General features: G+C 49.6%; 1 protein-coding gene across 1 annotated transcript in view; it reads left to right on the top strand.

The window, feature by feature from the left end:
* LOC110539049 (myosin-11) overlaps window positions 1-23971 on the top strand; it is a 79169-nt gene extending 55198 nt beyond the window's left edge. The window contains 14 exon segments of the mRNA XM_090197748.1: window positions 2388-2492; window positions 6715-6867; window positions 7292-7395; window positions 7861-8005; window positions 8528-8740; window positions 9023-9235; window positions 10252-10413; window positions 12596-12724; window positions 13026-13111; window positions 16080-16203; window positions 17472-17680; window positions 19926-20034; window positions 20309-20481; window positions 23120-23971. Coding sequence (XP_090053874.1) covers window positions 2388-2492; window positions 6715-6867; window positions 7292-7395; window positions 7861-8005; window positions 8528-8740; window positions 9023-9235; window positions 10252-10413; window positions 12596-12724; window positions 13026-13111; window positions 16080-16203; window positions 17472-17680; window positions 19926-20034; window positions 20309-20481; window positions 23120-23342 — 2148 coding nt within the window. The 3' untranslated portion in view covers window positions 23343-23971.
* The last annotated feature ends 128 nt before the right edge of the window (window positions 23972-24099 follow it).

Below are 24099 nucleotides of genomic sequence, written 5' to 3'. Positions count from 1 at the left end.
ATGGACATTTTAGTAGGAGTTGATACATTTTTTCGTAAGGGAAAATCAAGTCTGAAACTCCAAAGTGGAAATTAGTTCAACTTTTTTAAACCTCAAATACACGACACGTTTGCAGAAAATGTATCCTGCAACAGGGTGATCAAATTAATATCCTACATCTGTACCACATCACACGTCAGATGTAAATAATACAAGTGACAAACGTTTAAGACCTGAAACACGAGCAGGGGGTTGTCCTTAGTACAACTGTCCTCTATGTATGGGTGTTGTCCTTAGGACAACTGTCCTCTATGTATGGGTGTTGAGCAGGGGGTTGTCCTTAGTACAACTGTCCTCTATGTATGGGTGTCGAGCAGGGGGTTGTCCTTAGTACAACTGTCCTCTATGTATGGGTGTTGAGCAGGGGGTTGTCCTTAGTACAACTGTCCTCTATGTATGGGTGTTGAGCAGGGGGTTGTCCTTAGTACAACTGTCCTCTATGTATGGGTGTTGAGCAGGGGGTTGTCCTTAGTACAACTGTCCTCTATGTATGGGTGTCGAGCAGGGGGTTGTCCTTAGTACAACTGTCCTCTATGTATGGGTGTTGAGCAGGGGGTTGTCCTTAGTACAACTGTCCTCTATGTATGGGTGTTGAGCAGGGGGTTGTCCTTAGTACAACTGTCCTCTATGTATGGGTGTTGAGCAGGGGGTTGTCCTTAGTACAACTGTCCTCTATGTATGGGTGTCGAGCAGGGGGTTGTCCTTAGTACAACTGTCCTCTATGTATGGGTGTCGAGCAGGGGGTTGTCCTTAGTACAACTGTCCTCTATGTATGGGTGTCGAGCAGGGGGTTGTCCTTAGTACAACTGTCCTCTATGTATGGGTGTTGAGCAGGGGGTTGTCCTTAGTACAACTGTCCTCTATGTATGGGTGTTGAGCAGGGGGTTGTCCTTAGTACAACTGTCCTCTATGTATGGGTGTTGAGCAGGGGGTTGTCCTTAGTACAACTGTCCTCTATGTATGGGTGTTGAGCAGGGGGTTGTCCTTAGTACAACTGTCCTCTATGTATGGGTGTTGAGCAGGGGGTTGTCCTTAGTACAACTGTCCTCTATGTATGGGTGTTGAGCAGGGGGTTGTCCTTAGTACAACTGTCCTCTATGTATGGGTGTTGAGCAGGGGGTTGTCCTTAGTACAACTGTCCTCTATGTATGGGTGTTGAGCAGGGGGTTGTCCTTAGTACAACTGTCCTCTATGTATGGGTGTTGAGCAGGGGGTTGTCCTTAGCACAACTGTCCTCTATGTATGGGGGTTGAGCAGGGGGTTGTCCTTAGTACAACTGTCCTCTATGTATGGGGGTTGAGCAGGGGGTTGTCCTTAGTTCAACTGTCCTCTATGTATTGGTGACCCATCTGAGAACGCTAAACAACAGCCCAGAAATACAACAGTCATTGAACAACTATGTCGTCTGCTTACCCCTGATGTTTACCTGGTAAGTTGACTGAGAACGTATTGTGGGTTTTACAGCAAGGACCTGGGGATGAAGGAGCGGGTCTGGTGTGTTTTTATTCACACGATGACAGACATCATCATTTATTATTTCATGTTTGTGACAAACTGCTGCTCTTTTCTCCCATCCCCTTCTTCTCCCATCCCCTTCTTCTCTCATCCCCTTCTTCTCTCATCCCCTTCTTCTCTCATCCACTTCTTCTCTCATCCCCTTCTTCTTTCCCCTTCTCTCATCCCCTTCTTCTCTCATCCCCTTCTTCTCTTATCCCCTTCTCCTCTCATCCACTTCTTCTCTCATCCCCTTCTTCTTTCCCCTTCTCTCATCCCCTTCTTCTCTCATCCCCTTCTTCTCTCATCCACTTCTTCTCTCATCCCCTTCTTTCCCCTTCTTCTCTCATCCCCTTCTTCTCTCATCCCCTTCTTCTCTCATCCCCTTCTCCTCTCATCCACTTCTTCTCTCATCCCCTTCTCTCATCCCCTTCTTTTCTCATCCCCTTCTTTTCTCATCCCCTTCTTCTCTCATCCCCTTCTTCTCTCATCCCCTTCTCCTCTCATCCCCTTCTCCTCTCATCCACTTCTTCTCTCATCCCCTTCTTCTTTCCCCTTCTCTCATCCCCTTCTTCTCTCATCCCCTTCTTCTCTCATCCCCTTCTCCTCTCATCCACTTCTTCTCTCATCCCCTTCTTCTTTCCCCTTCTCTCATCCTCTTCTTTTCTCATCCCCTTCTTCTCTCATCCCCTTCTTCTCTCATCCCCTTCTCCTCTCATCCACTTCTTCTCTCATCCCCTTCTTCTTTCCCCTTCTCTCATCCCCTTCTTTTCTCATCCCCTTCTTCTCTCATCCCCTTCTTCTCTCATCCCCTTCTCCTCTCATCCCCTTCTTCTCTCATCCCTCTGTTCCAGTCTGAGTTGGACAGTGTGAGCGGTCTGCTGAATGAGGTGGAGGGGAAGAACATTAAACTGAGTAAAGACCTGGTCAGTCTGGGGTCCCAGCTACAGGACACTCAGGTGAGACTCAGACCTACAGGACTCTCAGGTGAGACTCAGACCTACAGGACTCTCAGGTGAGACTCAGACCTACAGGACTCTCAGGTGAGACTCAGACCTACAGGACTCAGACCTACAGGACTCTCAGGTGAGACTCAGACCTACAGGACTCTCGGGTGAGACTCAGACCTACAGGACTCTCGGGTGAGACAGACCTACAGGACTCTCAGGTGAGACTCAGACCTACAGGACTCAGACCTACAGGACTCTCAGGTGAGACTCAGACCTACAGGACTTTCGGGTGAGACTCAGACCTACATGACTCTCGGGTGAGACTCAGACCTACAGGACTCTCAGGTGAGACTCAGACCTACAGGACTCAGACCTACAGGACTCTCAGGTGAGACTCAGACCTACAGGACTCTCAGGTGAGACACAGACCTACAGGACTCAGACCCACAGGACTCTCGGGTGAGACTCAGACCTACAGGACTCTCAGGTGAGACTCAGACCTACAGGACTCTCAGGTGAGACTCAGACCTACAGGACTCTTGGGTGAGACTCAGACCTACAGGACTCTCGGGTGAGACTCAGACCTACAGGATTCTCGGGTGAGACTCAGACCTACAGGACTCTCGGGTGAGACAGACCTACAGGACTCTCAGGTGAGACTCAGACCTACAGGACTCAGACCTACAGGACTCTTGGGTGAGACTCAGACCTACAGGACTCTCAGGTGAGTCTCAGACCTACAGGACTCTCAGGTGAGACTCAGACATACAGGACTCTCAGGTGAGACTCAGACCTACAGGACTCAGACCTACAGGACTCTCAGGTGAGACTCAGACCTACAGGACTCTCGGGTGAGACTCAGACCTACAGGACTCTCGGGTGAGACAGACCTACAGGACTCTCAGGTGAGACTCAGACCTACAGGACTCTCGGGTGAGACTCAGACCTACAGGACTCTCGGGTGAGACAGACCTACAGGACTCTCAGGTGAGACTCAGACCTACAGGACTCTCAGGTGAGACACAGACCTACAGGACTCAGACCCACAGGACTCTCGGGTGAGACTCAGACCTACAGGACTCTCAGGTGAGACTCAGACCTACAGGACTCTCGGGTGAGACTCAGACCTACAGGACTCTCGGGTGAGACTCAGACCTACAGGACTCTCAGGTGAGACAGACCTACAGGACTCTCAGGTGAGACACAGACCTACAGGACTCAGACCTACAGGACTCTCAGGTGAGACTCAGACCTACAGGACTCTCAGGTGAGACTCAGACCTACAGGACTGTCAGGTGAGACTCAGACCTACAGGACTCTCAGGTGAGACTCAGACCTACAGGACTCTCAGGTGAGACTCAGACCTACAGGACTCTCAGGTGAGACACAGACCTACAGGACTCAGACCTACAGGACTCTCAGGTGAGACTCAGACCTACAGGACTCTCAGGTGAGACTCAGACCTACAGGACTCTTGGGTGAGACTCAGACCTACAGGACTCTCGGGTGAGACTCAGACCTACAGGATTCTCGGGTGAGACTCAGACCTACAGGACTCTCGGGTGAGACAGACCTACAGGACTCTCAGGTGAGACTCAGACCTACAGGACTCAGACCTACAGGACTCTTGGGTGAGACTCAGACCTACAGGACTCTCAGGTGAGTCTCAGACCTACAGGACTCTCAGGTGAGACTCAGACCTACAGGACTCTCAGGTGAGACTCAGACCTACAGGACTCTTGGGTGAGACTCAGACCTACAGGACTCTCGGGTGAGACTCAGACCTACAGGATTCTCGGGTGAGACTCAGACCTACAGGACTCTCGGGTGAGACAGACCTACAGGACTCTCAGGTGAGACTCAGACCTACAGGACTCTCAGGTGAGTCTCAGACCTACAGGACTCTCAGGTGAGACTCAGACCTACAGGACTCTCAGGTGAAACTCAGACCTACAGGACTCAGACCTACAGGACTCTCAGGTGAGACTCAGACCTACAGGACTCTCGGGTGAGACTCAGACCTACAGGACTCTCGGGTGAGACAGACCTACAGGACTCTCAGGTGAGACTCAGACCTACAGGACTCTCGGGTGAGACTCAGACCTACAGGACTCTCGGGTGAGACAGACCTACAGGACTCTCAGGTGAGACTCAGACCTACAGGACTCAGACCTACAGGACTCTCAGGTGAGACTCAGACCTACAGGACTTTCGGGTGAGACTCAGACCTACATGACTCTCGGGTGAGACTCAGACCTACAGGACTCTCAGGTGAGACTCAGACCTACAGGACTCAGACCTACAGGACTCTCAGGTGAGACTCAGACCTACAGGACTCTCAGGTGAGACACAGACCTACAGGACTCAGACCCACAGGACTCTCGGGTGAGACTCAGACCTACAGGACTCTCGGGTGAGACTCAGACCTAAAGGACTCTCGGGTGAGACAGACCTACAGGACTCTCAGGTGAGACTCAGACCTACAGGACTCTCGGGTGAGACTCAGACCTAAAGGACTCTCGGGTGAGACAGACCTACAGGACTCTCAGGTGAGACTCAGACCTACAGGACTCTCAGGTGAGACACAGACCTACAGGACTCAGACCCACAGGACTCTCGGGTGAGACTCAGACCTACAGGACTCTCAGGTGAGACTCAGACCTACAGGACTCTCGGGTGAGACTCAGACCTACAGGACTCTCGGGTGAGACTCAGACCTACAGGACTCTCAGGTGAGACTCAGACCTACAGGACTCTCAGGTGAGACACAGACCTACAGGACTCAGACCTACAGGACTCTCAGGTGAGACTCAGACCTACAGGACTCTCAGGTGAGACTCAGACCTACAGGACTCTCAGGTGAGACTCAGACCTACAGGACTCTCAGGTGAGACTCAGACCTACAGGACTCTCAGGTGAGACTCAGACCTACAGGACTCTCAGGTGAGACACAGACCTACAGGACTCAGACCTACAGGACTCTCAGGTGAGACTCAGACCTACAGGACTCTCAGGTGAGACTCAGACCTACAGGACTCTCAGGTGAGACTCAGACCTACAGGACTCTCGGGTGAGACTCAGACCTACAGGACTCTCGGGTGAGACTCAGACCTACAGGACTCTCAGGTGAGACACAGACCTACAGGACTCAGACCTACAGGACTCTCAGGTGAGACTCAGACCTACAGGACTCTCAGGTGAGACTCAGACCTACAGGACTCTCGGGTGAGACTCAGACCTACAGGACTCTCGGGTGAGACTCAGACCTACAGGACTCTCGGGTGAGACTCAGACCTACAGGACTCTCAGGTGAGACACAGACCTACAGGACTCAGACCTACAGGACTCTCAGGTGAGACACAGACCTACAGGACTCAGACCTACAGGACTCTCGGGTGAGACTCAGACCTACAGGACTCTCGGGTGAGACTCAGACCTACAGGACTCTCGGGTGAGACTCAGACCTACAGGACTCTCGGGTGAGACTCAGACCTACAGGAATGTCTGACTTACTTCACAGAACAACTGGTAGGGGAAACACTGAATAGATATGGGATGTTCAGCTGACAGGGAAACCTTCTCAGAGTGACAGACAGAGTTTATTTTACGGGTTGTCTAATACTTTGTTTTTTAAGTCATATTAAGTTTGAGGCTAAAGTGACCAACAACACACTACCACAACCTGTTTATGTTTATCTGTTTCCCCTCTCTCCCCCCTCTCTCCCTTTCTCCTCCTCTCTCCCTTTCTCCTCCTCTCTCCCCCCTCTCGTCTTCTCTCCACTCCCCCTCTCCTCCTCTCTCCCTCTCCCCCCTCTCTCCCTTTCTCCTCCTCTCTCCCCCTCTCCTCTTCTCTCCCCTCCCCCTCTCCTCCTCTCTCCCCCCCTCTCTCCCTCTCTCCCCTCTCTCCCTTTCTCCTCCTCTCTCCCCCTTTCTCCTCCTCTCTCCCCCCTCTCTCCCTTTCTCCTCCTCTCTCCCCCCTCTCCTCTTCTCTCCCCTCCCCCTCTCCTCCTCTCTCCCCCTCTCCTCTTCTCTCCCCTCCCCCTCTCCTCCTCTCTCCACCCTCTCCTCCTCTCTCCCCTCCCCCTCTCCTCCTCTCTCCCCCCCCCCTCTCCCCCCCTCTCCCCTCCCCCTCTCTCCTCCCCCCTCCTCCTTTCTCCTCTCTCCTCCCCCCTCTCCCTCCCCCTCTCCCTCCCCCTCTCTCCTCCTCTCTCTCCTCCCCTGCACCCTCCAGGAGTTGTTGTCAGAGGAGACTCGTCAGAAGCTGAACCTGTCAGGTCGTCTTCGCCAGACAGAGGAAGACCGGAACAACCTTCTCGAACAGCTGGAGGAAGAGACAGAGGCCAAGAGAGGAGTGGAGAGACAGGCCTCCAGCCTCAACATACAGGTCAGTAGAGAGACAGGCCTCCAGCCTCAACATGCAGGTCAGTAGAGAGACAGGCCTCCAGCCTCAACATGCAGGTCAGTAGAGAGACAGGCCTCCAGCCTCAACATGCAGGTCAGTAGAGAGACAGGCCTCCAGCCTCAACATGCAGGTCAGTAGAGAGACAGGCCTCCAGCCTCAACATACAGGTCAGTAGAGAGACAGGCCTCCAGCCTCAACATACAGGTCAGTAGAGAGACAGGCCTCCAGCCTCAACATACAGGTCAGTAGAGAGACAGGCCTCCAGCCTCAACATGCAGGTCAGTAGAGAGACAGGCCTCCAGCCTCAACATGCAGGTCAGTAGAGAGAGAGAGAGAGAGAGAGAGAGAGGTCAGTACTGTTACAGAAAGAGAATATAGAGTTTGACCTTTGACCCCCTCTCGTCAGCTGTCTGACTGTAAGAAGCATCTGGATGAGCAGCAGGGAACAGTGGAACTCCTGGAAGAGGGGAAGAAACGCCTGCAGAGAGACCTGGAGGCTGCCAACTCACAGTACGACAATTACACATAGAAGATAAATATACTGTATATAACAGTGATATATATATTTAGAATAAAACATATGTAGGATCTTAATTTGATCACTCAATTTGTTGCTGAGAATTTTCCTGCACAGCAGGAATGAGCAGATGATCTTCGTGATTTAAATAAATTCACTGGAAAACCTGCACCAACACACGGTTATATTAACAGTATTGCACTTTTACGGGGGGACTCTCTCCCCTCCCCCTCTCCTCCTCTCTCCCCTCTCCCTCTCCTCCTCTCTCCCCTCTCCCTCTCCTCCTCTCTCCCCTTTTACGGGGGGACTAGCTAGTAATCATGTTGCTGCAGGATTATTTTGCTGCGTCATTACTGGTCAAATGAAGATCCTGCATCTGTATAGACATACTGTATATAATACATATATATAACTAACCGTATGTAACTATATGTTGCTCCTCCATGGTGTGTTTGTAGGTATGAGGAGAAGGTGTGTGCCTATGATAAACTGGAGAAGAACAGGATCCGACTACAGCAGGAACTGGAGGACATTCTGATGGACCTGGACAACCAGAGAGCCTTGGTCTCCAACCTGGAAAAGAAACAGAGGAAGTTTGACCAGGTTAGTAGTCCGTTCAACTCAATTCAACTTCATTAAACTCAAATCGATTCAACTCAGTTCAATTCAATCCAATTCAATTCAACTCATTTCAATTCATTTCAACTCAATTCAACTTAATTTATCCCCTCAGGGGCAGTTAAGAAAGGGAAGTCAGTAACAACAAGTATCATAATCAACACAACACCCTCCACACAACAGATATAATTTCTTAGCCTGGTTCCGTATCTGTTTGTGCTGTCTTGCCAACCTTTAACAGCTATTATCTTTGCCTCCACCTGTGAAAATCTGTTATTTTCTCATCTCCCTCCCTCCCTCCCTCCCTCCCTCCCTCCCTCCCTCCCTCCCTCCCTCCCTCCCTCCCTCCTCTCCTCCACCTCTCCCCCACCTCTCCTCCCACCTCCCTCCCTCCCTCCTCTCCTCTCCTCTCCTCTCCTCTCCTCTCCTCCTCCACCTCTCCCTCCCCTCTCCCTCCCTCCTCTCCTCCCACCCTCCCTCTCTCCCACCCCTCCACCCCTCTCTCAGATGCTAGCAGAGGAGCGTTCCATCTCCGGTAAGTATGCTGAGGAGCGTGACCGAGCGGAGGCGGAGGCCAGAGAGAAGGAGACGCGGGCGCTGGCTCTGGGGAGGGCCTTGGAGGAGATGCAGGGCTCCCTGGAGGAGCAAGAGAGAAGCAACAAGGCCCTCAGGGCAGAGATGGAGGACCTGGTCAGCTCCAAGGACGATGTCGGGAAGAACGTGAGTGTGTTTGTATCTCTCTCGCTCTCTTCATCTTTCACTCTCTCCCTTTCTCTCCCTCTCTTTCTCTCCCTCTCTTTTTCTCTCCCTTTCACTATCTCCCTTTCTCTCCCTCTCTTTCACTCTCTCCCTTTCTCTCCCTCTCTTTCTCTCCCTCTCTTTCTCTTCCTCTCTTTCTCTTTCTCTCCCTCTCTCTCCATCAAGCTCTCTCTTTCTTTGTCTCTCTCTCTCGTGCCCCTGTTGTCAGGTTCATTGTGACTGATTGTGTTGTGGGTTGGCCAGGTCCATGAGTTGGAGAAGACGAAGCGAGGTCTGGAGGCGGTGCTGGATGAGATGCGGACCCAGATGGAGGAGCTGGAGGACGAGCTACAGGTCGCGGAGGATGCTAAGCTACGTCTGGAGGTCAACACGCAGGCCATGAAGACACAGCATGACAGAGACCTGCAGGGACGAGACGAACAGGGGGAGGAGAGGAGGAAACAACTACTGAAACAGGTAGGAGACGGGGAGGGGACGAGGAGACAGGGGGAGGGGAGGAGGAGACAACTACTGAAACAGGTAGGAGACGGGGAGGGGACGAGGAGACAGGGGGAGGGGAGGAGGAAACAACTACTGAAACAGGTAGGAGACGTGGAGGGGACGAGGAGACAGGGGGAGGGGAGGAGGAAACAACTACTGAAACAGGTAGGAGACGGGGAGGGGACGAGGAGACAGGGGGAGGGGAGGAGGAGACAGCTACTGAAACAAGTAGGAGACGGGGGGAGAGGAGAAGACAGGGGAGGGGAGGAGGAGACTGGGGAGAATGAGACAGGGAGGGAGGAGACGGGAGGGGTGGAGGAGACGGGAGGAGAGGAGGAGACAGGGGAGGAGGAGACGGGAGGGGAGGAGGAGACAGGGGAGGGGAGGAGGAGACAGGGGAGGGGAGGAGGAGACAGGGGAGAATGAGACAGGGAAGGAGGAGATGGGAGGAGAGGAGGAGAAAGGGGGAGGAGAGGAGGAGACAGAAGGAGGAGAGGTAGAAACAACTATGGAAACAGGTAGGACCAGGGGAAGGAGAGGAGGACAGGGGGTGTCTAATCTCCCTCATTCTATCCCGGGGCGTGAGCTGGAAGAGGAGCGGAGGCAGCATGTGGGGGTGACAGCCCTCTAACCTCTCTGCCTCTTCCTCCCTCCTCTCCCCCTCCTCCCTCCCTCCCTACCTCCTTCCCCTCCTCTCTCCCCTCTCCCTTCCCTCCCCTCCCTTCCTCTCCTCCAGGTGTGTGAACTGGAGGAGGAGAGGAAGCAGTGTGTGGGGGCGACAGCCGTCTAACCGCTCTCTCTTTCTCCTCCTCTCTCTCTTTCTCCTCCTCCTCCCTCCCTCCTCTCTCCCTCCCTCCCTCCTCTCTCCCTTCCCTCCCCTCCCTTCCTCTCCTCCAGGTGTGTGAACTGCAGGAGGAGAGGAAGCAGTGTGTGGGGGCGACAGCCGTCTAACCGCTCTCTCTCTCTCTCCCTCCTCCCTCCCTCTCCTCCAGGTGCGTGAGCTGGAGGGTGAGCTGGAGGAGGAGAGGAGACAGCGTGCGGGGGCGACAGCGGGGAGGAAGAAGCTGGAAGGAGAGGTGAATGATCTGGAGGACCAGGTGGAAGCCACCAGTAAGGGGCGTGATGAGGCCGTCAAACAGCTGCGCAAGATACAGGTCAGTCACACACCACAGAGGAACAACACTGAGATCCTGGATGTAGGGGGAAGTTGTCTGTAGACTCTGATCCTGGGTGTAGGGGGAAGTTGTCTGTAGACTCTGATCCTGGATGTAGGGGGAAGTTGTCTGTAGACTCTGATCCTAGATGTAGGGGGAAGTTGTCTGTAGACTCTGATCCTGGCTGTAGGGGGAAGTTGTCTGTAGACTCTGGTCCTGGATGTAGGGGGAAGTTGTCTGTAGACTCTGGTCCTGGATGTAGGGGGAAGTTGTCTGTAGACTCTGATCCTGGGTGTAGGGGGACGTTGTCTGTAGACTCTGATCCTGGATGTAGGGGGAAGTTGTCTGTAGACTCTGATCCTGGGTGTAGGGGGAAGTTGTCTGTAGACTCTGATCCTGGGTGTAGGGGGAAGTTGTCTGTAGACTCTGATCCTGGCTGTAGGGGGAAGTTGTCTGTAGACTCTGATCCTGGCTGTAGGGGGAAGTTGTCTGTAGACTCTGATCCTGGATGTAGGGGGAAGTTGTCTGTAGACTCTGATCCTGGCTGTAAGGGGAAGTTGTCTGTAGAGTCTAATCCTGGATGTAGGGGGAAGTTGTCTGTAGACTCTGATCCTGGATGTAGCAGGAAGTTGTCTGTAGACTCTGATCCTGGCTGTAGGGGGAAGTTGTCTGTAGACTCTGATCCTGGATGTAGGGGGAAGTTGTCTGTGGACTCTGATCCTGGATGTAGGGGGAAGTTGTCTGTGGACTGATCCTGGATGTAGGGGGAAGTTGTCTGTAGACTGATCCTGGATGTAGGGGGGAGTTGTCTGTAGAGTCTGATCCTGGATGTAGGGGGAAGTTGTCTGTAGACTCTGATCCTGGATGTAGGGGGAAGTTGTCTGTGGACTCTGATCCTGGATGTAGGGGGAAGTTGTCTGTAGACTCTGATCCTGGGTGTAGGGGGAAGTTGTCTGTAGACTGATCCTGGATGTAGGGGAAGTTGTCTGTAGACTGATCCTGGATGTAGGGGAAGTTATCTGTAGACTCTGATCCTGGATGTAGGGGGAAGTTGTCTGTAGACTCTGATCCTGGGTGTAGGGGGAAGTTGTCTATAGACTCTGATCCTGGATGTAGGGGGAAGTTGTCTGTAGACTCTGATCCTGGATGTAGGGGGAAGTTGTCTGTAGACTGATCCTGGCTGTAGGGGAGAGTTATCTGTAGACTGATCCTGGCTGTAGGGGGAAGTTGTCTGTAGACTCTGATCCTGGATGTAGGGGGAAGTTGTCTGTAGACTCTGATCCTGGCTGTAGGGGGAAGTTGTCTATAGACTCTGATCCTGGATGTAGGGGGAAGTTGTCTGTAGACTCTGATCCTGGATGTAGGGGGAAGTTGTCTGTAGACTGATCCTGGCTGTAGGGGAGAGTTATCTGTAGACTGATCCTGGCTGTAGGGGGAAGTTGTCTGTAGACTCTGATCCTGGATGTAGGGGGAAGTTGTCTGTAGACTCTGATCCTGGCTGTAGGGGGAAGTTGTCTGTGGACTCTGATCCTGGATGTAGGGGGGAGTTGTCTGTAGAGTCTGATCCTGGATGTAGGGGGAAGTTGTCTGTAGACTCTGATCCTGGGTGTAGGGGGAAGTTGTCTGTAGACTCTGATCCTGGATGTAGGGGAAGTTGTCTGTAGACTGATCCTGGATGTAGGGGAAGTTATCTGTAGACTCTGATCCTGGATGTAGGGGGAAGTTGTCTGTAGACTCTGATCCTGCGTGTAGGGGGAAGTTGTCTATAGTCTCTGATCCTGGATGTAGGGGGAAGTTGTCTGTAGACTCTGATCCTGGATGTAGGGGGAAGTTGTCTGTAGACTGATCCTGGCTGTAGGGGAGAGTTATCTGTAGACTGATCCTGGCTGTAGGGGGAAGTTGTCTGTAGACTCTGGTCCTGGCTGTAGGGGGAAGTTGTCTGTAGACTCTGATCCTGGCTGTATGGGGAAGTTGTCTGTAGACTCTGATCCTGGCTGTAGGGGGAAGTTGTCCCTAGACGGTGTAGACTCTGATCCTGGGTCCGTTTAGCATTTCTCCACTAATGACTTCCATTTCCTCCCTCTCCGGCTTCTATTCCTTCTCCTCTCCTTCCCCTCTCCTCCTCCCGCTCCTCCTCCTCCCCGCTCCTCCTCTTCTCTCCTCTCCTCCTCCCCCTCCTCAGGCCCAGATGAAGGAGCTCCAGAGGGAGGTGGAGGATTCCCGTGCAGCCCAGAAGGAGGTACTGTCCTCAGCCAGGGAGTCCGAGAGGAGAGCCAAGACCCTGGAGGCCAGCTTCATGCAGCTACAGGAGGTACAGTCTTCCCTCCCTCCCCCCTCTCTCCCTCCCCCCTCTTTCCCTCTGTCTCTCCCCCCCTCTCTCCGTCTGTCTCTCCCTCCCCCTCCCTGTCTGTCTCCCCCCTCTTTCTCCCCCCCCCCCTCTTCCCCCCCCTCTCCCTCTGTCTCTCTCTTTGTCCTCCCATGTTAACATGGGAGAATCTTGCCTTGTGATACACACATCACTAGAAACTTCACTCTGTCTCTCTCCTGTTCTTGTCTCCTAACATGCCCCCCCTCTCTCCTCCTCCATCTCTTCACTCTTTCTCCCCCTGTAGGACTTGGCTGCAGCAGAGAGGGCTCGTAAGCAGGCCGAGACAGAGAGAGATGAGATGTCTGAGGATCTGGCCAGCAACTCTGGGAAGTGAGTGTGTAGGCTACTTTTAAAAGGTCCCCTAGACTGTGTCCCAAATGCCACCCTATAGGCCATTGGTCCGTGGTCTAAAGTAGTGCACTATAAAGGGAATAGGATGTAATATGGGACACAGGCCAAACCTAACCCTTAACCCAAACCTAACCCTTAACCCAAACCTAACCCTTAACCCAAACCTAACCCTTAACCCAAACCTAACCCTACCCTAAAACTAACCTAACCCTTAACCCAAACCTAACCCTACCCTAAAACTAACCTAACCCTTAACCCAAACCTAACCCTACCCTAAAACTAACCTTAACCCTTAACCCAAACCTAACCCTACCCTAAAACTAACCTAACCCTTAACCCAAACCTAACCCTTAACCCAAACCTAACCCTTAACCCAAACCTAACCCTACCCTAAAACTAACCTAACCCTTAACCCAAACCTAACCCTTAACCCAAACCTAACCCTTAACCCAAACCTAACCCTACCCTAAAACTAACCTAACCCTTAACCCAAACCTAACCCTACCCTAAAACTAACCTAACCCTTAACCCAAACCTAACCCAAACCTAACCATACCCTAAAACTAACCTAACCCTTAACCCAAATCTAACCCTACCCTAAAACTAACCTAACCCTTAACCCAAAACTAACCCTACCCTAAAACTAACCTTAACCCTTAACCCAAACCTAACCATACCCTAAAACAAATCTTAACCCTTAACCCAAACCTAACCCTTAACCCAAACCTAACCCTTAACCCAAACCTAACCCTACCCTAAAACTAACCTAACCCTTAACCCAAACCTAACCCTACCCTAAAACTAACCTAACCCTTAACCCAAACCTAACCCTACCCTAAAACTAACCTAACCCTTAACCCAAACCTAACCCTACCCTAAAACTAACCTAACCCTTAACCCAAAACTAACCCTACCCTAAAACTAACCTTAACCCTTAACCCAAACCTAACCCTACCCTAAAACTAACCTTAACCCTTAACCCAAACCTAACCATACCCTAAAACTAACCTAACCCTTAACCCAAACCTAACCCAAACCTAACCATACCCTAAAACTAACCTTAACCCTTAAACCTTAACCCAAACCATACCCTAAAACTAACCTTAACCCTTAAACCTAACCCTTAACCCAAACTTAACCCTTAAACCTAACCCTTAACCCAAACCTAACCCAAACCTAACCCTACCCTAAAACTAACCTTAACCCTTAACCCAAACCTAACCATACCCTAAAACAAATCTTAACCCTTAACCCAAACCTAACCCTTAACCCAAACCTAACCCTTAACCCAAACCTAACCCTACCCTAAAACTAACCTAACCCTTAACCCAAACCTAACCCTACCCTAAAACTAACCTAACCCTTAACCCAAACCTAACCCTACCCTAAAACTAACCTAACCCTTAACCCAAACCTAACCCTACCCTAAAACTAACCTAACCCTTAACCCAAAACTAACCCTACCCTAAAACTAACCTTAACCCTTAACCCAAACCTAACCCTACCCTAAAACTAACCTTAACCCTTAACCCAAACCTAACCATACCCTAAAACTAACCTAACCCTTAACCCAAACCTAACCCAAACCTAACCATACCCTAAAACTAACCTTAACCCTTAAACCTTAACCCAAACCATACCCTAAAACTAACCTTAACCCTTAAACCTAACCCTTAACCCAAACTTAACCCTTAAACCTAACCCTTAACCCAAACCTAACCATACCCTAAAACTAACCTTAACCCTTAACCCAAACCTAACCATACCCTAAAACTAACCTTAACCCTTAACCCAAACTTAACCATACCCTAAAACTAACCTTAACCCTTATGCCTAACCCTTAACCCAAACTAAACCATCCCCTAAAACTAACCTTAACCCTAACCCAAACTTAACCCTTAAACCTAACCCTTAACCCAAACTTAACCCTACCCTAAAACTAACCATAACCCTTATCCCTACCCTAAAACTAACCATAACCCTTATCCCAAACTTAACCCTACCCTAAAACTAACCTTAACCCTTAAGCCTAAACTTAACCCTTAAGCCAAACTTAACCCTTAAACCTAACCTTAACCCTTAACCCAAACTTAACCCTTAAACCTAACCCTTAACCCAAACTTAAGCCTTAAACCTAAAATTAACCTTAACCCTTATGCCTAAACTTAACCCTTAACCCAAACTTAACCATACCCTAAAACTAACCTTAACCCTTATGCCTAAACTTAACCATACTCTAAAACTAACCTAACCCTTAACCCAAACTTAACCCTACCCTAAAACTAACCTTAACCCTTATGCCTAAACTTAACTCTTAACCAAAACTTAACCCTTAAACCTAAACCTAAACTTAACCCTTGACCCAAGCTTAACCCTTAAACCTAACCCTTAACCCAACTTAACCCTTAACCCTAACCCTTAACCCAAACTTAACCCTTAAACATGAACCTAACCCTTAACCCAAACTTAACCCTTAAACCTAACCCTTAACCCTTAAACCTTTAAACCAAACTTAACCCTTAAACCTACACCTAACCCTTAACTCAAACTTAACCCTTAAACCTAACCCTTAACCCAAACTTAACCCTTAAACCTAAACCTAACCCTTAACCCAAACTTAACCATACCCTAAAACTAACCGTAACCCTAATGCCTAGACCTAACCCTTAACCCAAACTTAACCCTTAAACCTAACCCTTAACCAAAAACTTAACCCTTAAACTTAACCCTTAACCCAAACTTAAGCCTTAAACCTAAACTTAACCCTTAACCCAAACTTAACACTTAAACCTAAACCTAAGCCTTACCTTTAACTCATTAGTTTCTCCCATTCAATTCAGTGCAGACTATTGACATTTATACTGTAAGTCTCTGCTCATCAGCTCCTCCTCCTCTTCCTCTCCTCCTCCTATCCTCCCTCCTCCTCCTCTTACCCTCCTCCTCTCAGATCTATGATGTCTGATGAGAAGCGTCGTCTGGAGGCTAAGATCAGCCAGCTAGAGGAAGAGCTGGAGGAGGAGCAGGCCAACATGGAGAACCTCCACGACCGCCTCCGGAAGACACAGCAACAGGTAGGAGAGGAGGGGAGTTTACACTAGGTAGTGTGTAGGTGGGAGGGGAGTGTGCTTTAGGTAGGGTTTACGGGGATGGGAGTATGCACTAGGTAGTGTGAAGGGAGGAGGAGCAGACCAAGAGACACTCAGTGACTTCCCTACCTCTTCCCTTTACTGTCTCCCTACCTCTTCCATTTACTGTCTCCCTACCTCTTCCCTTTACTGTCTCCCTACCTCTTCCCCTTACTGTCTCCCGACCTCTTCCCTTTACTGTCTCCCGACCTCTTCCCTTTACTGTCTCCCGACCTCTTCCCTTTACTGTCTCCCGACCTCTTCCCTTTACTGTCTCCCGACCTCTTCCCTTTACTGTCTCCCGACCTCTTCCCTTTACTGTCTCCCGACCTCTTCCCTTTACTGTCTCCCGACCTCTTCCCTTTACTGTCTCCCTACCTCTTCCCTTTACTGTCTCCCTACCTCTTCCCTTTACTGTCTCCCGACCTCTTCCCTTTACTGTCTCCCTACCCCTTCCCTTTACTGTCTCCCTACCTCTTCCCTTTACTGTCTCCCTACCTCTTCCCTTTACTGTCTCCATACCTCTTCCCTTTACTGTCTCCCTTTACTGTCTCCCTACCTCTTCCCTTTACTGTCTCCCTTTACTGTCTCCATACCTCTTCCCTTTACTGTCTCCCGACCTCTTCCCTTTACTGTCTCCCTTTACTGTCTCCTACCTCTTCCCTTTACTGTCTCCCTACCTCTTCCCTTTACTGTCTCCCTACCTCTTCCCTTTACTGTCTCCCTACCTCTTCCCTTTACTGCCTCCCGACCTCTTCCCTTTACTGTCTCCCTACCTCTTCCCTTTACTGTCTCCCTACCTCTTCCCTTTACTGTCTTCCGACCTCTTCCCTTTACTGTCTCCCTACCTCTTCCCTTTACTGTCTCCCTACCTCTTCCCTTTACTGTCTTCCGACCTCTTCCCTTTACTGTCTCCGTACCTCTTCCCTTTACTGTCTTCCGACCTCTTCCCTTTACTGTCTCCATACCTCTTCCCTTTACTGCCTCCCGACCTCTTCCCTTTACTGTCTCCCTACCTCTTCCCTTTACTGTCTCCCTACCTCCTCTTCCCTTTACTGTCTCCATACCTCTTCCCCTTACTGTCTCTATACCTCTTCCCTTTACTGTCAGACCAGAGGGCATCTTTTATCTCTTCCTCCTGGTCCTAACCTCTTCCTCCCATTACCCCCTCTCTAAAGTGATGACGTGTGCGTCTCTCTATCCCTTCCCCATAGGTGGACCAGTTGAGCAGTGAGCTGCAGGCTGAGCGTAGTTCCTCCCAGAGCAGTGAGGGCGCCAGACAGCAGCTCGAGAGGCAGAACAAGGATCTGAAGGTCAAGCTACAGGAGATGGAGGGTCAGGGGAGGTCAAAGTTCAAATCCTCCATCGCCGTCCTGGAGGCCAAACTACACCAGCTGGAGGAGCAGCTGGAGCTGGAGAACAGGTAAGGACAGGAGAGGGGGAGGAGAGGAGGGAGAGGGCTGGAGAACAGGAGAGGGGGAGGCGAGGAGAGGAGAGGAGGAGACAGGAACAGCTCTGGCTGGAGAACAGGTAGGGGGGCAGGAAAGGATGATGGGAAATGTAGTTCTTACTCACATGGTCATGATGAACTACATAAAGAACTTGATCTCAATGCAAAAGGCAAGGTAGGTAAATATACACTGGACAGTTTATTAGGTACACCACGGCAAGACTCGTGCAATCCAACAGACGGGACACAAACAGACAAATAACGGCATCTCACGAATGCACATCTCATCGATCTCTGTCACGGATGGGCTGTTGCAGCAGACGACCGCACCGGGTTCCCCTCCCATCAGCTACAAACAGGAAGAAGCGGCTCCAGTGGACACGTGATCCACTACAATAGAGAAGTGGGAAAACATTGCCTGGAAAATGACAGCGAGTTCAGTTTACTGGGTCAGTCCCCAGACCAGTCCCCAGGTCAGTCCCCAGATCAGTCCCCAGACCAGTCCCCAGGTCAGTCCCCAGGTCAGACCCCAGGTCAGTCCCCAGGTCAGTCCCCAGGTCAGTCCCCAGATCAGTCCCCAGGTCAGTCCCCAGACCAGTCCCCAGGTCAGTCCCCAGACCAGTCCCCAGATCAGTCCCCAGGTCAGTCCCCAGATCAGTCCCCAGATCAGTCCCCAGGTCAGTCCCCAGATCAGTCCCCAGGTCAGTCCCCAGATCAGTCCCCAGGTCAGTCCCCAGGTCAGTCCCCAGACCTCAACCCAATAGAATATCTTTGCGATGAGATGGAACTGACTGTTCCCAGTATGAGTTTACCGCCGTCCAATCTGCAGAAACGTTTTTCGACACCTTGTAGAATGCCCCGGAGAATTCAAGCTGTTCTGGAGGCAAAGGAAGGTCCGACCCTGTACTAGATGGGTGTACCTAATAAACTGAAGGTGTACCTAATAAACTGAAGGTGTACCTAATAAACTGATGACTGTACCTAATAAACTGGACCTGGTACTAGATGAGTGTACCTAATAAACTGTCCGGGTACTAGATGGGTGTACCTAATAAACTGTCCGGGTATACCTAATAAACTGAAGGTGTACCTAATAAACTGATGACTGTACCTAATAAACTTGACCTGGTACTAGAGGTCATCTGGCTCCAGGTCATCTACAAGTCCATGCTAGGTAAAGCTCCGCCTTATCTCAGTTCACTGGTTACGATGGCAACACCCATCCGTAGCACGCGCTCCAGCAGGTGTATCTCACTGATCATCCCTAAAGCCAACACCTCATTTGGCCGCCTTTCGTTCCAGTTCTCTGCTGCCTGTGACTGGAACGAATTGCAAAAATCGCTGAAGTTGGAGACTTTTATCTCCCTCACCAACTTCAAACATCAGCTATCTGAGCAGCTAACCGATCGCTGCAGCTGTACATAGTCTATTGGTAAATAGCCCACCCATTTTCACCTACCTCACCCCCATACTGTTTTTATTTATTTATTTTTCTGCTCTTTTGCACACCAATATCTCTACCTGTACATAACCATCTGATCATTTATCACTCCAGTGTTAATCTGCATAATTGTAATTATTTGCCTACCTTCTCATGCCTTTTGCACACAATGTATATATAGACTCCCCTTTTTTCTACTGTGTTATTGACTTGTTTATTGTTTACTCCATGTGTAACTCTGTGTTGTCTGCTCATACTGCTATGCTTTATCTTGGCCAGGTCGCAGTTGTAAATGAGAACTTGTTCTCAACTGGCCTACCTGGTTAAATAAAGGTGAAATAATAAAAAATAAAAAAAAGATGGGTGTACCTAATAAACTGGACCTTGTACTAGATGGGTGTACCTAATAAACTGGACCTTGTACTAGATGGGTGTACCTAATAAACTGGACCTGGTACTAGATGGGTGTACCTAATAAACTGTCCGGGTACTAGATGGGTGTACCTAATAAACTGTCCGGTGAGTGTATAAGCCCAATAGTAATACTATAGTGATGGAATGGATAGTGCAGTCATCATTACAGTTGGATGCATTGGTACCGTTCTGGCAATTCAGATTGTTGGTAGAGGACATCAATGGGACACCCTGCCTAAAGAAAGGCTCAATAAAATATATATCAGCTGGAAAGTTCTGGCTTGGTGTGTGTCCAGAAAGAGAGAGCTGTAAGGTTATTTTGTGTTTGTGTGTGTGTGTGTGTGTGTGTGTGTGTGTGTCCAGAGAGAGACAGACCAACGCTAAAGCAACTCGTCAGAAAGAGAAGAAACTGAAGGATCTGACCATCCAGATGGAGGAAGACAGGAAACAGGCAGATCAGTACAAGGACCAGGTAACACATACATACACACACACACACATATATATATATATACACACACATTCCAACACATATCCTTCAATTTTCAAATGTATTTTTGAGTTTGCTTTTTGGCTTCCTTCCCTTATGTATGTGTGTGTGTGTATGTGTGCCCATTCCATTGCTTGTGTGTCTGTGTGTGTGCGCACGCATTCCGGTGCACGTGTGTGTGTGTGTGTGTGTGTGTGTGTGTGTGTGTGTGTGTGTGTGTGTGTGTGTGTGTGTGTGCGTGTGTGCGTGTGACTAGGCGGAGAAGGCTAACGTGCGTGTGAAGCAGCTCAAGCGTCAGCTGGAGGAGGCGGAGGAGGAGTCTCAACGGGTTGCCGCGGGACGCAGGAAGTTACAGAGAGAACTGGACGAGGCCTCCGAGGCCAACGACGCCCTCAGTAGGGAGGTGTCGGCCCTAAAGAGCAAACTCAGGTACACACAGGTTATTTATTCCGCCTGGCTAAATACAACACTAAGCAGACATCACACTGATGTACACCTCGAGATGATGTTTTTACACCAGGTAGGTGCTGTGAAGTTGTTTTACAGGGTTACAGCCATAGTAGAAATGCAGCTCGTTCAGTTTGAAGTGATTGTGTTAGCGGTGTTGTTAGCTAGCTCCTCTGAACAACAGTGTCCTGATGAGAGAGCACATTTTCTATGCCAGGCGAAAATCGCGCCTCATTAGCTCGTTGTTATGGATGTATACAAACGAATGCAGCTACTGTTGCTGTTGATCTGGCAGCACAGTTTGACGTGACTGTAACATGCTGACTAGACCGGGCGCGCACGTGCGCTATCGTGTGCACGTTTTTTTGTTTCGTCTATCCACACCCGACGTGACCAGGACACGCAGGTTGAAATATCAAAACAAACTCTGAACCAAATACATTCATTTGGAGACAGGTCGAAACGCATGAAACATTCATGGCAATTTAGCTAGCTAGCTGGCTGTTGCTAGCTAATTTGTCCAGGGATATAAACATTGGGTTGTTATTTTACCTGAAATGCACAAGGTCCTCTACTCTGACTATTAATCCACAGATAAAAGGGCCAACCGAGTTCGTTTCTAGCCAGAATCTCTCCTCCTTCCGTCTTCTTCTTCTGGACTTTATATGGTGGTTGGCAACCAACTTTAAGGTGCATTACCATCACCAACTGGACTGGAGTGTGGACCTCAGGTTCATCTTTCAATCACCCACGCTGCTAAAAACCAATGAGGAGATGGGAGAGGCGGGACTTACAGCGCTTTAAGCGTCAAAAATAGAACCAAGTTCTATTAGTGCCTGGCTACGCAGACGCTAGTTGACGCTACGCAGACGCTAGTTGACGCTACGCAGATGCTAGTTGGCGCTACGCAGACACTAGTTGACGCTACGCAGACGCTAGTTGACGCTACGCAGACGCTAGTTGACGCTACGCAGATGCTAGTTGGCGCTACGCAGACGCTAGTTGGCGCTACGCAGATGCTAGTTGGCGCTACGCAGACGCTAGTTGACGCTACGCAGATGCCAGTTGGCGCTACGCAGACGCTAGTTGGCGCTGCGCAGACGCTAGTTGACGCTATGCGGACGCTAGTTGATGCTATGCAGACGCTAGTTGGCGCTACGCGGACGCTAGTTGACGCTACGCGGACGCTAGTTGACGCTACGCAGACGCTAGTTGACGCTACGCGGACGCTAGTTGACGCTACGCGGACGCTAGTTGACGCTACGCGGACGCTAGTTGGTGCTACGCGGACGCTAGTTGACGCTACGCGGACGCTAGTTGACGCTACGCAAACGCTAGTTGACGCTACGCGGACGCTAGTTGGTGCTACGCGGACGCTAGTTGACGCTACGCAGACGCTAGTTGACGCTCGCAAGCAGTTTGGATTAAATGATTGAATAACATGTGTGTACATTTATTTTGCAATGCTCGTGGCACATGGCACAAGCGGTGGGGTCAGCGTGTAAGTTAGCAGTAGTTAGCTAGCAAGCAAGGGATAAGAACATTGTCAGCCAGTAATGGCTTCTTGAGCATTATCACTTAAATACAACACACTACACCTGGCCTGTATATAGTAGACAATATAACACTACACCTGACCTGTATATAGTAGACAATATAACACTACACCTGGCCTGTATATAGTAGACAATATAACACTACACCTGACCTGTATATAGTAGACAATATAACACTACACCTGTATATAGTAGACAATATAACACTACACCTGGCCTGTATATAGTAGACAATATAACACTACACCTGGCCGAAGACCAGCCAAAACAAGACCGTTTATGATGTTGATGTTCTTTCTCTTCCTCTTCTGTCTCTGACTCTGACACCTCTTCAAACCTGTCCTTTAGATATTAACTTGCCCTCAAACGCTTCTCTGTCTGCCTCTCGCTGAGTCATCTTTACTTCAGCAATCGACTTAATACTCACATCATTACTTGACTTGGGAATCTACAGCAACTCTGCAGCTTATTCAACTAAGTTTTTCTGATGACACTTTCTCAAACTCTTCCTCAAACACTTTCTCAAACACTTCCTCAAAATCTTCCTTAAATTATTCCTTAAACTCTTCCTCAAACTCTTCCTCAAATTCTTCCTTAAAGCCTTCCTCAAAATCTTCCTCAAATTCTTCCTTAAACTCTTCCTCAGACTCTTCCTCAAATTCTTCCTTAAAGCCTTCCTCAAAATCTACCTTAAATTCTTCCTCAAACTCTTCCTCAATCTCTTCCTCAACTTAAACTCCTCAGCCTTTAGCTAACCCTTGGTCTCTCATTCATCCTCTGTCTTCACCTCTAAACCCTCCTCTTCTATATCAGTCTTTTCTTCCAGTTCTTCGTCCAACCGTGTTTAAGGTCTAACCATCCAGACACATATGTTTCTTACATGGCTCTGGAAACCAACTATACCTCTAACTTAACTCATTTCCTCTCTGTCTGATTCTGGCATCTCTTCTTCTTCCCTCTCCAAATTCTACCTTTTTCTTCTCTTCCTCCAATACGTCCTTCTATCCTGCCTCTTCCCTCTGCCTCTAATTCCATTATTTCCCCGACATTCCCGTCCTTCCCAGGCGAGGAGGAGGGGAGTCATCTTTCAGCAGCAGTCCTCGTCGCGTGGGGAGCATTGGGAATGTCAGCCTCAGTAGGACCGGGAGCCGGAGGAGCAGAGCTGGGGATAATGAAGGGAATGGTGGGAATTCTGAGAACACAAACAACGTTCCAGAAGAGGAGGAGCCTCTGTTCTCGTCCACCCCGCCTCCAGAGGACATCAGCGGAACCCTGCCGGAAGAGTAGAGGGACAAAGTCTCACCCCTCCTTTTAAACACTGTCCTTCCTTCTTCCTGTCCTTCCCTGACTTCCCTCAATACATCTTTCTATTGCCTGTCCTTTTTCCCTCCCTCGTTCCCTCTCCTTCCATTCCTCCTTTTCCATTCCTCCTTTCCCTCCTTCCACTTCTCCCTTCTTCCCTCCCTCCTTTTTCTCCTACCTTCTTCCCTCCCCTTCCCTTCTTCCCTCCCCCTCCCTTATACCCCGCCCCCTTTTTATGCCTCACCTGTCTGTGACAATAGCTTTTATTGTGTCACCAAAATGTCACAAAGTACAGTGTGAGCTGTTTTAAACTGAAGTTATAGCTTATTGCAGATGTCATAATATATATCTGAAGTTATAGCTTATTGCAATGTCATAATATATATCTGAAGTTATAGCTTATTGCAATGTCATAATATATATCTGAAGTTATAGCTTATTGCAATGTCATAATATATATCTGAAGTTATAGCTTATTGCAGATGTCATAATATATATCTGAAGTTATAATATATATCTGAAGTTATAGCTTAAAGATTGTTTTTCTCTCTACTTTTATTTATTTGATTATATTTTCAAGCAGTGTGTTAAAATAAACTAATTCTTTAATCTGGGTATTTAATGTGAATTGAGTTGATATAGAGTAAACCCAGGGACAATACTGTCTAAAGATAGATTTAATCAGATATCAGGCTGTGTGCTGGGTCATTGTTTTTCATTCATAATGAGTTCCTTACTGACG

The sequence above is a fragment of the Oncorhynchus mykiss genome, chromosome 13, assembly GCF_057628025.1.
Source record: "Oncorhynchus mykiss isolate SJ-2025 chromosome 13, ASM5762802v1, whole genome shotgun sequence".
Classification (NCBI taxonomy): Eukaryota; Metazoa; Chordata; class Actinopteri; order Salmoniformes; family Salmonidae; genus Oncorhynchus; species Oncorhynchus mykiss.
Note: the sequence above shows the minus strand (reverse complement) of the source record. Positions and strands in the feature narration are given on the sequence as shown.